At 44.5% G+C, this 16955-nt stretch overlaps 1 protein-coding gene across 2 annotated transcripts in view; it reads left to right on the top strand.

The window, feature by feature from the left end:
* Window positions 1-16955, top strand: part of WIPF1 (WAS/WASL interacting protein family member 1) — a 127550-nt gene that overhangs the window by 92264 nt on the left and 18331 nt on the right. For both annotated transcript variants that reach the window (XM_056110489.1, XM_056110490.1), the window contains exons 2-3: window positions 6387-6475; window positions 12024-12153. In XM_056110489.1, the coding sequence (XP_055966464.1) occupies window positions 6425-6475; window positions 12024-12153 (181 nt within the window). In that variant the 5' untranslated portion in view covers window positions 6387-6424. The remainder of the gene's footprint in view (window positions 1-6386; window positions 6476-12023; window positions 12154-16955) is intronic.

Raw genomic sequence — 16955 nt, 5'->3', positions numbered from 1 at the left:
GGAATTGAATATTCACTCCCCCTCTCTGGATTGAGAGAGAGAGAGAGAGAGAACTTATATACACATAAAAATCAACCTTCAGGTGAACATTTAAGAACACTCTAGCTTTTCTCAGTTACTTTAATATTTAATCATTGAAATTATTATTAAAAAGAAATTAACTCTCGAAAGTGTTCAAAATTCAGAATCTGGGGTGAAGGGCAGGTGGGTGGATGAGGGTCAGTACATGGGGAAGTCAGTGATCCTCCAACGTCAGCGACTTTCACTAGGGTGGGAAGCAAGATGTAAAGAGGTTCTGAAACACACATTGCTGATTCTCATGCAAGAAATGACAATCTGGGGCAGAGGGACAGTGCGAGGCCTAGCATGTGGCTATGGGCAAGACCTTGGTTAGATTCCTGACACTACATATGGCCTCTGAGAACTGCCAGACGTGGCCCAAAAACCAAAAAGGAAAGAAAGAAATGACATCCCACGCTTTGGGAGCCCCTGCCCACTCTTCTCCCTCACTCTAAGTTCTGCCTGGCCAGGCACGCCAGCACTGCGCACCCCAACAGAACATGTGCTTGTGCTCCAGGAAGAAGAGATCCTAGACCCGTATTCCAACTCCTGCTTTCCTGGGCCACGCACCACTTCATCCCATCCTTCCAGCAGCATTCCACTTACAGGGAGGGAAAGAAGGCTCAGAGAAGGCTCTTTTCACCTCCCAGATTACAAGGTAGCACAGCAAAGACTCAGAGTCAAATTCTCTTGACCCCAGTTTCATATTCTCACAGAGGCACCAGCTTTTCTCAGTCCAGACCACAATGATGTCTGTCTGGGATTTAAAATTTATTTTTATTTATTTATTTTTGTATTTTTGGACAGACCCAATGTTGCTTGAGGCTTACTCCTGGCTTTGTGCTCAGGGATCATTCCTGGCGGGGGTCAGGAAAGGGACCATCTGGGATGCCAGAAATTCAACCCAGGTCAGCAGCGTGAAGGCTAGCACCTTATTTGCTGTACTATCTATCCAGCGCCACAATGATGTCTGGAAACCTGTAAAGGACGTCTTCTCTGTATGTTAGTGCATCGAGTAGAATGCACAAGGTCATAAGGAAAACTAGTTACACTGAGTGGGCACAGTAAGTCATAATAGCAGATCTCAGCATTGTCATCATGTCATGTCCAGTAACTGTATTACGGGGTTGAAAATGTCACATGGTAAACTGTCATTGAGAGAGCAGAAGATAACTCAAAGGGCTACAGCACATGACAAGTAAGCTGAGTTTGATCCCGGGCAGCCTGGTCACCCCAAACACTGCTGGACCTGAGCGCTGAACCATCCAGTGAGACAGAGTATCACCAGGACTGGCTCCTGGTCTCCCTGAGCATTGCTTGGAAAACCCCCAATTTTATTTATTTATTTATTTATTTATTTATTGTTTTTTGGGTCACACCTGTCGATGCACAGGGGTTACTCCTGGCTCTGCAGTCAGGAGTTACTCCTGGCAGTGCTCAGGGGATGATATGGGACGCTGGGAATAGAACCTGGGTCGGCCGTGTGCAAAGCAAACGCCCTACCCGCTGTGCTATTGCTCCAGCCCCAGACCCCCAATTTTAAAAATAATAATAATAATAATCACTGTCACTGTCCTCCCGTTGTTCACCGATTTGCTCGAGCAGGCACCAGTAATGTCTCACAACAAATTGTGAGACTTGTTGTTACTGTTTTTGGCATATTGAATACGTCATGGGTAGCTTGCCAGGCTTTGCTGTGCGGGCGAGATACTCTTGGTAGCTCTCCAAGAGGGGCGGAGGAATCAGCTGCGTGCAAGGCAAATGCCCTACCCGCTGTGCTATCACTCCAGCCCAATAATAATATAATAAGAAGAAGAAGAATAGCAAGGTCTTTGTGAAACAATTTCCAGGCCTTGTGGTTTGTGGCTGCCATTGGTAACTGAAGGAAGTGCTTGCTTTCGTTTGGAAGTTAGGGGAGGTGAACAGGTTAGTAACCCCTTGAGTGCCAAGCATTACATGATGGCAGTGCTGGGTGCATTCTCATCAGCTCTGCTCGAGGCCCTTCAGGACAGCCCAGTTCTGACTCTGATGAGGGCTGTTGACTCCCAGAGGGAAGAGAAGCCCCCACTCTCTCAAAGCTTAGGTTCTTCCTATCTGAGGAGCAGGTGAACTACAGGCCCCTTTCACAGAGGGCTGGCTCCTTGCCCAGATCTCAGACGCAGAGGGCTGATGCTGGGAGACTTCCCTGCAGCCCCTGCCTGGCTCTCCCATTTGTCAGAGCCCTACTTTGTCTCGTGGACTAGGGACTGCTGGTGGAGTAGTCCACAATCCGGAGAGAATCAGGCATGTGGCAGCCCAACCTAGGAGCATGAGACTCGTGTCCTTGGACCCAGTGCTGAGATGTCAGGATTAGAATTCAGGGTTTCTTCCAAACTCTCCCAGCCACTGGCTGTTCATTTAGGAAAAAGCCAGAGTCGGAGGAGCCCCCAAGATGGTGTGTGGAGGTGGGTGCAGCCAGAGTGCTGAGAGAAGAACTCTGGGAAAGGGAAGATGCTCACCCACACTTCCTCTCCCCATGTGTCTGTAGCGGACATGGCCCAGAGGGCAGGGCCCAGCCCCTGTGGTCGGGGGTTATTTTTAAGTCAGTGAGAACACAGACACAACCAAAACAACAGGCAACGGGGGAGTCATTCAGTGGAAGAGGCCCTGCGGGTGGACGGCCTGCTCTGCAGTGTGGCCCCCAGCTGGGGAGGGGGTATCTCCTCTGACCCAGGCCACCTGAGAGTGAGTGTGGAGAACCAGGGTGCTGGAGGGGGCCCACTCCTACGTATTATCACCCCCGCCCCCAAGAGCCTGACTGTGATGCTGACAGGCAGAGAAGTGAATCAGAGGACACAGAAGCAGGCTCCTTACATTCATGTGTGTCTTTATCCCTCCAAGCACATAGAGGACTTGCTCCAAAGATCCCCCATCTCAGGGTACCCCCTGCCACCTTGATCTCTGTCTGTACCACTTTCTGATTCAGCACCTCTCGTAGCAAGCCTGAATCCAGGCCAGACCCTGGCTGGGCCTTCCTCTGGGGCAAGGAAATCCCTCCCGACAGCCCACATGGCTGGAGGTGATCAGGGACCATCACCACAGCCATTGGTGTTCCCCAAGGCCACGTGGTGCTGGGGGATCAAACTTAGGGCCTTGTTGATACTACACATGTCTTGTACCATTTGAGCTCTCCCCCTCAAAGGAAACCATTTTTGTTTGGGGTTCACTCCTAGACGTGCTCAGAGCTTAATCATGGTGCTCAAGGGTACTTGGGGGACCCTATGTAATGCTTGGGAATCAAGGATTGGCTGCATGCAAGGCAAATACCTTAACATCTGGACTAGCTTTCAGGTTATTCATATACATATATGTGTGTGTGTGATTATATATATAGAATCATATATATATATATATAATCACACACACACACACACATATATATAAATATATATAATCACCATGAGATACTGTTACAAGCTTTCAGGTTTCAGTCATACAATGATCAAACACTCCACCAGTGCACATTTCCCACTACCAATCTCCCCAGTATACTCCCTTTTCCCACCCTCACCCTGCCTGCCTGGCAGACAATTTCTCTCATACTCTCTCTACTTTGGGGCATTAGGGTTTTCAGTACAGATACTGAGAGGCCAGCACATTTGGTCCTTTATCTACTTTCAGCACACGTCTCCCTTCTCGACCGATCCCTCCAACCATCATTTTCTTAGTGATCTGTTCTCTATTCCAGCTGCCTTTTCACCCTCCCCCCACCCCATGAGGCAGGCTTCCAACTATGGAGCAATCTTCCTGTCCAGGAATCTTTTTTTTTTATCCTTTTTTGAGACAGTTTTACTAAAAAATAGATTCCAACCTAGTTTACAAATAAACTAGAAGACTTGTTCTTCATCCACCAGAAAAACACGTTCAGGGCTTTGAAAGGGGCAGGAGAGCAAAGCAGTACAGCAAGAGGAAGAAGGGGATGTAAAGCCCAAGATCTGAATGAGTTGCTGTGGGTCTTCTAGTGAGTCTCCATGTCTGGGGGCCTTGGTATCTCCTCGGTCAAGTGAGCAGATCCTTGCAAGGTCACCCTGGGTCCTGCTGCATGTCAATAGCAAAGCTGTGAGTTGGGTTCAGCTGGGTTTTGAGCTGATAGTCTAGCAGGCTCGCTTGGAATGGGACTGTCAGACACAGTGAATTCTGTCTCCCATAGCTGTGACAGAGCTGAGCTATGAACCCTGTGTTCCTGGTGCCCATCATTATGGCTACTCCAGGAACATGTGAGTCTTCTGCATTCACTTTTTGATGTCAGAACTAAGCTAATATGTTCTAAGAAGCTATTTTCCATGGCAAACTGAGCAAAGAAAAGAGCAGTAACTCTGCTCTTTGAAATTGGAGGTGCATGTCACCCAGAATCAGTGTGAGGGGTGGCCTTATGCCTTTAGCACCTCATTAGTGTTCCTCATGCATGTGAATGCAGGGATCTTGCTAAAATGCTGAAACAAATTCAGGGGAGAGGGACTAAGAGTTTGCATTCCTAGCACCTGCCATGCTGCCTGGCTAGCATAAGTGGAGTAACAAGGATCTGATGGGAGAAACCAAGAGTGGGCACCACCTGGGGCTGGCAGATGGGGTCTTGCTGGACAGGGCACAAAGCATTCGGGAGAAGGTAGCCTGGTGTGCCTGCAGGTGTCTCCAAGCACTTCCTCCCCCATCCTGCTCCCCAGCCCAGCCCCAGCCCCAGCCCCAACCCCATCACCATCCCCTTGTACAACCCCAGCCCCATTCTCATCTACATCCTCATACCCGTCCCCATGGGCTCTTTGCCCCTGGAATATGCAGGGCCGCATACTTTGCCTCTGTTCCTCCAGTCCTTTCCCCTGTCCTCCAACCTAACCGGTCTCACCTCCCCTTTGTTCTCAAGAGAGAAAAAAAAATCCTTGTCTTGTACATGGCCAACCTCAATTTAAACCCCAGCACCATATATGTCCCTTGAGTCCCTCTGGGAGTGATTTCTGAGTGCAGAACCAGACCAGGAGTAAGCCCTGAGCAACACCAGGTGTGATCCCCAAATCAAAATAACAAAAATTCACAAATTTAGAGGTCAGATTGGTTTTATTAAACAAGTTCTAAGTCAGCAACATGCCATTAAACAAGTAGAAAGGGTTTGCACAAAATGCAGAGGTTTTTTTTTAGAGAGAGAAACAGAGAGTGAGATAAGATCTTTGGCCCAAAACAAACAAACCAAAAACCAAAAGCCTGGAAAATGACTCAGTGGCTTGAAAGCACTTGCCTGGCAGGTGTAAGATTGTGAGTTCAAGCCCCCTGATACTAACGGATTTCCAAAAAGGTCCTGAAAGTGACCCAGCAGCTTAGAAAGGGCCCAGGGCAAGACCTGAGCTTAATGGCTATGGGGAGGGTGTGTGTGTGGTGGGGGGGAGCGGGGAATTAACTACAAAGAAGGAAACAAACAAAAAAAAAAAAGAAGAAGAAAGAAAGGAAGGAAGAAAGATTTAGGGTAAAGTTGGCTTCCTGCAGTGAAAGGGCAGTGGCTCTGGATCTTGCTGAGGACCTACATCCCCGGGCTGATCTGGAACCCCAGATAGATCCAGAAGACGCTGTAGGAGAGGCAGCCACCGCTGTCAGCTGTCTCCGATGACCGGTAGGGTCCCAGCACAAGGATCCCATTTGTGACCTATTGTTTTGTTTTGTTTTTTGGTTGTTTTGTTTGTTTGTTTGTTTGGTCTATTTTAATCCTGCCTTGCTTTCCTGGCTCTCAATCCCTGGACAACGGTAGAAACTTTGAGGGTAAATCCAGGCTTACATCCGTCCTTGTTTTCAGTGCAGATGAACCAGCAAAGGACTGGGAGAAGAATCAGGAGGTGTGGAGGAGACGTAGGTGGGGGCAGGGGCCGAGAAATGGTTTTGTCATGAAAACAGGAGCAGGAGGCGAAGCAAACTTCCACCTTTGCCAGGAGACATTTCTAATAGTGTTCCCAGAAATTTTGAGCTTGCTAGGTTGTGGGTCTTGGGTCTGTCTGCCTTCAATCCTCATCCCCCAAGCCCGCACTCCAAGCAGGGGTGGAGGTGGGTCATGGGCAGAGTTTGCTTCCTGCTCCTAGAGGTGTTTTGGCTCAGAAACCTCCCCTGAACAGGTCCTTTCCAAACTGTACCGTCTGTCTTCACAAGGTGATGATGCTGGGCTGTGACATGCTGGGCTGAGACGCGAAGTTAATGTCTGTACCTGTGGTGCAGAAGTATGTAAGGAAAATTAGGATCGCAGATTAATGCCTGAGAATCCAACAAATGGTCATGTTTTTCTTCTTTTGTTCATTGGTCTTTTTCTGCAGGTTTATCAGCAAGATTGGTGAAAGCTTGACTGTCCACGATGCCTGTCCCTCCGCCTCCCGCACCCCCACCGCCCCCCACTTTTGCTCTGGTGAGTGGTGCCACCTGTTCCATTGTCTATGCTGGAGCAAGCTGGAGGAAGTCACACATGTATTGTATTTGCACACATGTATTGTGTTTGTTCTCAGCTATTTGTTTCTGGCTTAACTATGAGAGCCTGAGGGAGCCAGGGAGATAGATGGCACAGTGGGTAGGGCACATGGACAGAGCCCTGACGTAGATCCCTGGCATGACATGTCCCCACCATACTGCTGGTGTGACCCCTATCAAAAAGTTTTAAATATGGTGCCAGAGCAAGCCAGACCACGTGATGCTGCTGACACCATAGGGTTTTGAGTCTCAATCTCATGCTGTGAGTGACGCTGGGGATCAAGGTTAGAATGGTTGTTTCTGCAGCACCCTACCACTGAAACATCCTATCATTCCCAGGCACTGGCCTGCACTGGGCTAGTGGGGGCAGTTGGCCTCAGACAGTATCCATCCATCCACGTCGATTTGACACCTCCCTTCTAACTTCTGGGCTGCTCTAGTCATAACAGGACCCCAAAACATTCCTTTGTAAATTTTTTTTTCATTCTTTAACTCTTTTCTTTTTGTCTGCTTCTTCCTCCCTACCACCCTGTTTAGCATCACTTTCCCTCATCCCACCCACACCCCAGTACACACACACACACACACACACACACACACACACACACACACACACATCCTCCTTTAAGCCTCTCCTTGCTTTTAGATGCTACTTTCCAAAGGGATTTTATTCGTGGGTTCATCCTGGATCCTAGACAGTTTTGTCCTCAGAAGTTAGGCTTCCAGGAAGCCTGCCCTTCATTAAGGGACCTGAGGGATTCCTTCCCAGGCATACCATAGCTTGGGAACACTTCCCTGAAAAGTCATGTGCCTTGGCTTTTTCCTCTTGGGGAAACTGAAGCTCAGATAGGAAAAGTCTCCTGCCCAGGCTTCACCTGTCTAGCCCACTTGTGGTTGCAATCTAGCTGGAAGAACAAACTGTGAATTAGCTCATTGCTCCTCAAAGCATGATCCTGCCAATAGGCTTTAGAACAGGCTAAAATGTCCAAGGAGATAGGTACAGAAATTGAGGGTCAGCACTTAGAAATACACAATTTTATTGTAATGTTTTATGTTCATTTTGTTTCTAAAACTATCATTTTTAAAAACCAATAATAATAATGATGATTTATTATTATTTTACAATAGTATCAGTTCATGGCGTAGTAGTTTTTTTTAATGATATTTATGTGCTGAAGTGGTAGTTCAAGGGTTGTCTTGCATGTTGCCAGCCCCTTTTCAATTCCCAGTATCACAAGTGACCTCTGAGCACAGACCCAGAAATTGTAGGTACTTCTGAGTGTGGTCACCAGGCCCACCAAAGTAAAATCATTCATAGATAATAATGAATTTAAGTTCTTTGGTAAACATGAAAAGCTCTCATCTGGCTGGAATTTGTTTCTAATTCCCCTAAAGTGTTGCTTGTAACCATACTGTGAAGCACATGAACAAGTATTTTTTAATTTTTAATGTTCATGTGTTTTAGTGTGTGCTTTGAAAATTGTAATTAGCAGTAGGTAATGATATCAAGTCCAGGATTTAATAATGAGTTCATTTTTAAGAAAACACTTACTGCAGCCAGAGAGATAGTATAGTGGGTAAGATGCACAGGCCGACCCAGGTTTGATTTGAGGCACTCATATGGTTCCTGGAGCATCACCAGGACTGTTCCCTGAACACAGAGCCAGGAGTAAAACCTGGACTAAGCCAGGAGTAAAAATCAGCTGGTGTGGACCCCTCTCCCCAAAAAAAAGAAAAGAAAGGAAACGCGTTTACCAAAAACATCTTTATTTATTTAGATTTAAATTATTTAAATAAACATCTTATTTATATTTTTCATGAAGTTAATTCATGAAAAAATATAAATAAAAACAAAAGAAGCATGCGACGATGCCAAAAAATTATGAAAATGGTACCAGAATGACAGAAGTTTAATCCTGGCATAGCCTGTCAATTTGTTTCGTCCATAATGACCTGGTGAAGAGCAGGCTCCTAGCAACAGGAAGTGGAGTTGAGGAAAGAGAGAGGCGGGCTGGCATCCAACAGAGAGAGGTTACTGCCTGTGGACACTCTTTCTTAGTACAGGTGCATAGCAGTTCAGGGCCTGCCTGGATGGCACATAAGAGCAGTTACCCACCTCTCTGTTCCTGGGAAATCAGGTGCCCACAAGAATGTAGAGGCCAAAGAATGAAGGTCGCTGAACCCCAACCCTGAGGAGACACAGTGTGGGCACGACCATTGGCCTGCCTGGACCTTAAGTTTTCTTCATCCTTAAAATTGAAGACAGTCAGTGATTGTAAAAGCTATTTCCAGGATGCCCAAGCTGAAAAAAACAGAGCACTAGAGGACGATTCCATTAGCAAAAACAAACTATGCAAGAGCATTTCCAGGATTGCCAGAGCTTTCACTAGGCTAAAGTGTTGGGGGTTGATGGGAAAGAGCTATTGTGTTTACTTTTATTTATTTATTTAATTGGGCTGGAGCGATAGCACAGCGGGTAGGGCGTTCGCCTTACAAGCGGCCAACATGGCCGACCCGAGTTCGATTCCTCCGCCCCTCTCGGAGAGCCCGGCAAGCTACCGAGAGTATCTCGCCTGCACGGCAGAGCCTGGCAAGCTCCCCGTGACGTATTCGATATGCCAGACACAGTAACAACAAAGTCTCCAATGGAGACGTTACTGGGCCTGCTCGAGCAAATCGACGATCAACAGGAGGGCCTTTACCTTACCTTTACCTATTTAATTAATTAATTAATTAATTTTTTATTTTTGGGTTTCAATTATGCAATGATCAAATACCCATCCCTCCACCAGTGCCCATTTCCCACCACCATGGATCCCAGTATCCCTCCCACCCCTCATCCCCTCCATCCCTCCCTGCCTCTGTGGCAGGGCATTCCCTTTTGTTCTCTCTCTTTCTTATTGGGTGTTGTGGTTTGCAAAAGAGGCAATGGGGACAATCATGTTTGGTCTATAGTCTACTTTAAGCATGCTTCTCCTATCTTGGGAGGATCCTCCCAACACCCTTTATTTGGTGCTCCCTTCTCTATCTGAGGTCCCTTTTCCCCTAGCACGTGTGGCTGGCCTCCACGCCATGGAATAAAATTCCTGGTACTAATCTCAGCCATTCTTGGGTGTTGGTCTCCTATTTTGTTACTTTATGTTCCCCAAATGAATGCAATCTTTCTATGTCTATCCCTTTCTTTCTCAGTCATTTCGCTTAACATTATACTTTCCATGTAGTACCACTTGTATGTAAATTTCATGACTTCCTATTTTCTAACAGCTACATAGTACTCCATTGTGTAAATGTACCAAAGTTTCTTTAACCAGTCATCTATTCTCAGGCACTCAGGTTTTTTCCAGAATCTGGCTATTATAAAGAGTGCTGCAATGAACAAACAATTGCAGATGTCACTTCGACTATACTTTTTTGCCTCTCTGGGATATATTCCCAGGAGTGGTATTGCTGCGTCAAATGGGAGCTCATTGTGTTTACTTTTAATTGGTTTGGAGGCCAAACCCAGCAGTGCTCCGGAGCTACAATTGGATCTGTGCTTGGAGATCACTCCCAGCAATTGTGTGGAGTCAAACCAGGGCCTCCAGCCCATTGAGCTATTTTTCTGGCTCATGAAGTATTTTAGATCTCCTATTTAACCTTCCATCAGAGAAGGTTCTGGAGTCAGGTTGCTATGGTTTAAATCTTAACTTCTTTCCACCTTCCTGGCCTTAACTTCCTTGTCTCAAAAATGGGAGTGACTCAGATAGATGAAAATGAATTAAGACATGCAAGATGCTAAAATCAGTGCCTGACCCAAAGTAAAAGCTGCATAATTAACCTGTGCATCTTAAGCAAATGAAACTTTATAACAAACTTCAGGACCCTTCCAACTTAACACACTGTGATTCTATTTAGCTTAACATGGGGTTTGGGGTTGTTTTTGTGTTTGTTTTTTGTATGTTTCTTGGTGCCTGGGGGCAGGGGTGGAGGTGGGGACTGGTTTTTGTTGTTTTGAGCCACACCAGGAGGTGCTCAGGGCGTTGTCCCTAACTCTCTGCCCTCTGGGATCACTCCTGGCAGGGCTCAGGGGACCATATGTGGTGTCAGGGATCAACCCCCAGCTGCATGCTGCAGACAAGTGCCCTGCCTGTTGTACTATCATTCTGGACCCACAACTGACTTTCTGCTTTTGTTCTCAGGGCTTCTGGCTCTATGCTTAGGGATCACTCATGGTGGGGCTCAGGGGCCATTATGGGATGCCTGGGATCAAATTCGGGTTGGCAGCGTGTAGAAGAAGCGCCTTACCCATTGTATTATCTCTGTAGCCTATATTTAGCCTACTTTTTTCAGGGCTTTCCTTATCTCTCCCTCAGCCTCTACCTCTGATCATCATTGATTGCCCAGTAAGCCAGCTACTGGAGCTTCCCCTGGTATCTGCCTCCTGTTGCCCAAACTAGCACATCTCAAATCAGAAGGTCTCTTAAGAAGGGAATGTCGGGGCTGCCCTAGGCCTCTCAGGTCTGCTGGAAGGACTTGGGGAAGCAAACTTTTCCCTGGGACCCCTGAGACTGAGCCAGTTTCCAGGTGTGATAGACACAGATGCTGGTCTTTCTCCCAATTTCCATCCTGATGTTTTCTGTCCCCGCTCCCTGAAATAACCCTGAAAGAGTGAGCTCCAATTTCTTTTAAAAACAACAACAACAATAACAAAAACACATCTCTTTCCCAGAAATTCTGAAAATACCCATTTCCCCAATTTCTAAAAGTCTAACTTCCTACTTGGTACGATCTGGCCATTTATTTTGGGGGATCTAGGTGCTCAGAGATTCAATATTAATCAATTATTTGTTATTAGAAATACGTTGGAGCAAAGGGAGATGAAAAAACTCTTAGTGGTAAGGAACAAGTTCCCTGGGCCCATAATGCATGGTTTCATGATGGCAGATATCAAAACTGATAGAAACCTACATGAAAGGGTGATTCTACTATATGTAAATTTGTAAATTATCCCTCAAACAGGTGATAAAGGAAAAAGGTTTTCAGCAATGTAGACAGGATTATTTTCTAAAACTTTGGTATTTTAAAATACTTATGGCTGGCCCTGCTCCCCTCCCTTTTTTTTTTTCCTTTAAAAAGGATACAGTTTTCCCTTTGCAATGGCTTAGTTCCAAGGGATAGGAAAAAGAAGCTCTTCTCGAGGGTACAATCTGGAAAGAGAAGCCTCATGGTGTCCCACGGGAGCTTCTCAGACTTAAAATTCCCATCTTGTTCTAGCCGCCAGCCCTGGCTCTTCCTGCATGAGAAGCCCGGTGTAATTTATGAGAGCATCTGCTCCCAAATGTCTGGGTCTTAAAAACAGTGACATCGGGACTGAAACTTGTGGAGAATATACAACCTATCATCCAGAACCTTAATAACAAGTTTCCAGGGCTCAGTCTGTTCCCGCAGAGCACTGGAGTACACGATTTTAATTCAAGGGATGAATACGAGGTTGCGTGGTTTCCTTTCAGGCCAACACAGAAAAGCCTTCCTTGAATAAGTCGGAGCAGGCTGGGAGAAATGCTCTTCTCTCCGACATCAGCAAAGGGAAGAAGCTAAAGAAGACAGTCACCAATGACAGAAGTGCACCAATATTGGACAGTAAGTCAAAATAAATAAATAAAATAAATAAATAAAGCAAGAAAGCACTTTCCATGGGAGATTAATGGTTTAAAGCCTAACGAGCAACTCTACCCTTCTCACCCCAATTTTTCTTCTTCTTCTTCTTCTCTCTTTTTTTTTTTTTTTGGTTTAACAACAGCTGCAGAGCTAACAGAATAAGGGAATGTATCATTCATTGTAGGCTCTGTCTCTGGCTTGGGTTTCCTCTAATGCTGCTGGAAGCCAGTATAATAATTCTTTGTCCCAGACACACACAGCAGTGATTCTATGACTTATTCATGACACTTTCTGGAAGTTTAACCCCTTGCTCCTTGCACCACAGATTAAAAGGCAGCTTGAAATATGGAAAGAATCTTAGCCTGGGAACCCAAAGCTATGGGTTTGAATTCTGACACATCCATCATTTCCAAGCCTCCTCATTGCCTTTGTTGCTCAGATGGAGAGAATATTCTGCTGCAATGTTTTGATGTCTGGAGTTTGTCGTTCAAGTTTAAGTTAGGGAGATCATGAGCTTGAGAGAGAGGAAGTGAGATTGCAGTTTAACTTCTCCACCCTCTGTGAGGCTGACCAACTTTCTAGAATAAGGCAGGGTCTGTGTAAACAAGTACCCGCAGCACAGGGCTCTTCCTAATATTTACACCAGAATGATTTTCCATGCCTAGACTCGACTGGTTCTTGATAGTTGGTCCTTGAATCTCTCTCCCCACATTCCTCAACCTTCCCATTGGCAGCCAGATGTCCCCAAAAATTATCCTAGGACCACAGAATCCATTTGGACTCAATAGGAAATAGAATGATCTTCCAAAATCCCAGAGGGATCTTCATAGACAAGTGAATTATGAGCCAAGATTTCAGCCAAGTAGTGGATTTCTGGGGGAAGTTATTTAATGGGTAGAGGAAGAGGATCAGATTCCAACAAGAACATTGATGTAGGAGAATATAGAAAAGAGGAAGAACAAGAAAGAGACCTTTTGGTCTTGTTGCTGTTAGCAGGCAAAGGCAACCACAGAATGAAACTGTGGGATCCTTGACACAGTCTTACTTCTAGGTCAGAATGTCCACAAAAACAATGTGGTTATGGAATGTTCTCTCCTTGGTGTCACAAGACTTTTCAAGGGGGATGCCCAGGAATAGTTGCTTGTATCTGCAGTGACCTGGCCCATCAGAGCTGTCTGAGTCATGGTGTGTCATACAGACTGAAGCACTCCACAGAGTGCTGGCTAGCTGGACACCCAGTGGTATGGCCTTCACTAGAGAGAAAGCCTAGGACTCAGGAAAGGTGGGTGTGAATTCTGATACTGAAGGACATGAGGTGAAATGGAAGTTATTCCTGAGTGCTCTGCTGGAAACTCATTTTCCTCAGAGTTCACACTTCAATCAAGTGGAAATAAAAGTCAGTCCTTCTCCCTTCCATTTCTTGACTGCTACTTAAGAACCCCTTTGTTTGGTTGGGTTGAACACAAGGTGCAACTCAATGCATGGTGATGTGCCCGTGCACTTAGTTAGAAGCCCAAAATGTTGTCCTAAGCTCTTTGAAAATGGTCAGATCTGCTCATGGCTTTATATTTGTGTGCAGGTGAAACCACTCTAGGGTATCTGGCAGAATGCTGACCATGTTCTACATGATATGGGACTCTTAAAGTCAACCTTCTCTTGTAATTAAATCACTAATGAGGTGACATGGCGACTGTTGGCAGTTTTCAACAATTTTAGCTTCTCTATCTGAAAGGTGTCCAAGCATTCCAGGTGAAGAGCATTAATAGATGTTGCCTGTTTGTACATCCAATTCATTGGATATTCAGCACCTTGCCAAAAAAGCATACTGTGCAAGTGTAATACTCACTCTGAACTGTGACAGTCATTAGTGAATTATGGGACCAGAGTGGGTAGGGCACTCACTTTGAACATGGCCAACCTGGAATCCATCCTCAGAATCACATATGGTTCACTGAGGATCACTGGATATGGCCCCAACACAAAAGGAAATTAGTGAATGATGAGATATCATTGATGTTTTTGATAGTAATTAAAATAAGTTTGAAGTTTTATATTGAAGTGACTTTGTGTGCACTTCAAGAAATTATTATTCTGATTTCTCTTTTTTAAGTGAAGTAAATCGTGTCTGTTTGTTATCAGATTTTTTTCTATCAAAGAGTTCTCATAGGTAGCCCAGAAAGCTCCAGACCTAGAAAAGATACTGAACAAACACAGACTTATGATAAATCTAATGCAGTAAAAAGAAAAACACGAAGGAATAAAATTAAAGCCCAGAAAGAAGATACAAAATTCAAGGCATATTTTGAAAAGTTGAGGATTCTGTGGTAAAATTATATAAGAAACATTTTGAATTTTTTAAGAAATTAATTTTTAAAAATTACTACCAGGCCAGAGAGATAGTACAAAATTTAAAGCATTTGCCTTGAATGTAACTGACCCTAGTTGCATCTATCTCTAGTACCACATATGGTCCCCCGAGCATCACCAGGAGTGATCCCTGACCACAGAGCTAGGAGTAAGCCCTGAGTACCACTAGGTGTGGCCCAGCCTCAACCACCCCCTTATCCCTGCCACCAAGTGCCAAAGTTAACTCATAATGCCTCAATGCTCAGCCAAAACAAACCCCTTAAACCTTTATTAAATTACTTCTCTTTAAATAGCTTCAAAGTCTTTTATTTTATCAGTAAATTCTTTCCAAGTTTAAGGAACAGCTCATTCAAATGCTGTAAAAGTCATTTCCCATCACATGACCAGCTGGAAAGCTTCATGATGGGTGTAATGAGAAAGGTGTGATCCTAATACCAAAACTTGACAAAAGTAGCACATTGGCACATAGAGCTGCATGTTAATGTTTTGGCCACCGTGTGGCAATGTCAGACAATGGCTTTTGTGGTTTGTCAGAGCTTGGAAAGGGAGAGGTGTCTCCTGACATTAAGTGGACGGAAGCCAGGGATGTTGCAAACATCCTACAGAAACAAGACAACTACCCAAAACAAAAAAGTCTCTGACCCCAAATGTCAGCAGTTCCAAAGTTCAAAAGCCCTATTATGAATCAGTATATGATCAGAGACAAGAGACTAAAATAAATATCTTATTCAATAGTATATTAATAGAATTTTTCACTGAGGCCAAAGTTTATCCATTTTTAAGATGAATCTCTTATCTCGTAGACTTTGGAAGACTGTGAATCCATCATATTAAACAGAAAAACCATAGAATCATCTCAATAGATCCGAAAGAGGCATTTGGTAAAAATCCCATGTCACAGAAACCTTACTGACAGAGAATATTTAGAAGGGAAAAATGACTTTTTCCCTTGCTGACAGTGAATATTTAGAAGAGGAAAAAATGATTTCTAGGCAGCAGTTAATATGTAACTTTGAAACCTTCTTACTAAAATCACAATGTTTGCTTTCAGCAGTATTAATCATGTACATTGTTATGGAAGTTCAGTCATGAAAGAAATTATTTTATAAAGCAGAAATAATACGCATAGGTGCAAAAGAGGGTGCAGAAATGTGTCGGCATGATCATGCAAAGGGATAGAATGTGTGCCTTGCATGCATAAGACCATGTGCTACATGGCCATAGCAGGCACCTCTGGTGTATCCCAAGTGGCCCCCAAAACCACAGCCTTGAGCACTAAGCTGCCAGGGGCTGGGTCTGCCCCCACCCCACCATATACATACAATAAAACCTTTATTATTTGCAGTCATATACCTACCAGAAAATCCAAGATAAAATGTTTATCTATATTACTTTAAGGTTTTCGGTGGGCCACACCTGGTGGTGCTGAGGGATTACTCCTGGCTCTACACAAAGAAATCAGTCTTGGCACGGCTCAGAGACCATATGAGGTGCTGGGGACTGAACCCACCCAGTTGGCCACATGCAAAGCAAGAGTCTCTCTGCTGTACTATTGCTCTGGCTCAGATATAGTGATTATTGTAAATTTTAACATATAAAATATAACAAAGTGGCATATTAGATATCAAATTATATACACAATTGACTTTGGGGCCATACCTTGTAATGCTCAGAATTTTCTCTTGGCACTATGTTCAAGGATCACTCCAGATAATGCTCAGGGGACCATACTGGGTGCTGAGGATCAAATCTGCCTTGGACCCATACAAGTCAAGCACCTTACCCACTGTGCTGTCTTTCTGGACCCCTCAAATGAAATATCCTGAGGTCAGTAACTATAACAAAAATAAATCCCTTTTACAATTTTAACAAATAAAAGAATGTTTTTGAAGTAAACCGAACAAGAAGCACCTATCACAAAAATTACAAAACTTAGCTGGACAAACCAAAGAAAGATATGGGGAAAAGTCTGAATGTGGTCCGAGTAAAATGAAAGGATCAGTGTTCCAGATTAAGCTGGAAATTTGTAAACTCATATTATCCTTACCAATGAAAGGACAAACCAATGCCCAGTGATTAATAGATTTTCGAGGGTAGAGCTTTTAAGAGTGTTTGACTACATAAATATAAATGTAATATGCATAGTTATTTTAACCAAGGTAATAGTCATTCTCATGCAGATATAAAATGAACATCACTTGATCACTTGATCACTTGACATCCCGTTACTCATCGATTTGCTCAAGTGGGCGCCAGTAACGTCTCCATTCATCCCTGTCGCGTGCTAATGTAGCCCAATGGCATCTGCTCATATGTCAAGAACGTATGTCAAGAACAAAATGAACATATGTCAAGAATTTATTTCATTTATTAATTAGGGAACAAGTATCAGCCCCAAAGGAGAGGGCTGAAGATAC

The sequence above is a fragment of the Sorex fumeus genome, unplaced genomic scaffold, assembly GCF_029834395.1.
Source record: "Sorex fumeus unplaced genomic scaffold, SorFum_2.1 ptg000009l, whole genome shotgun sequence".
Classification (NCBI taxonomy): domain Eukaryota; kingdom Metazoa; phylum Chordata; class Mammalia; order Eulipotyphla; family Soricidae; genus Sorex; species Sorex fumeus.
This window is presented reverse-complemented; position numbering and strand designations above follow the sequence as displayed.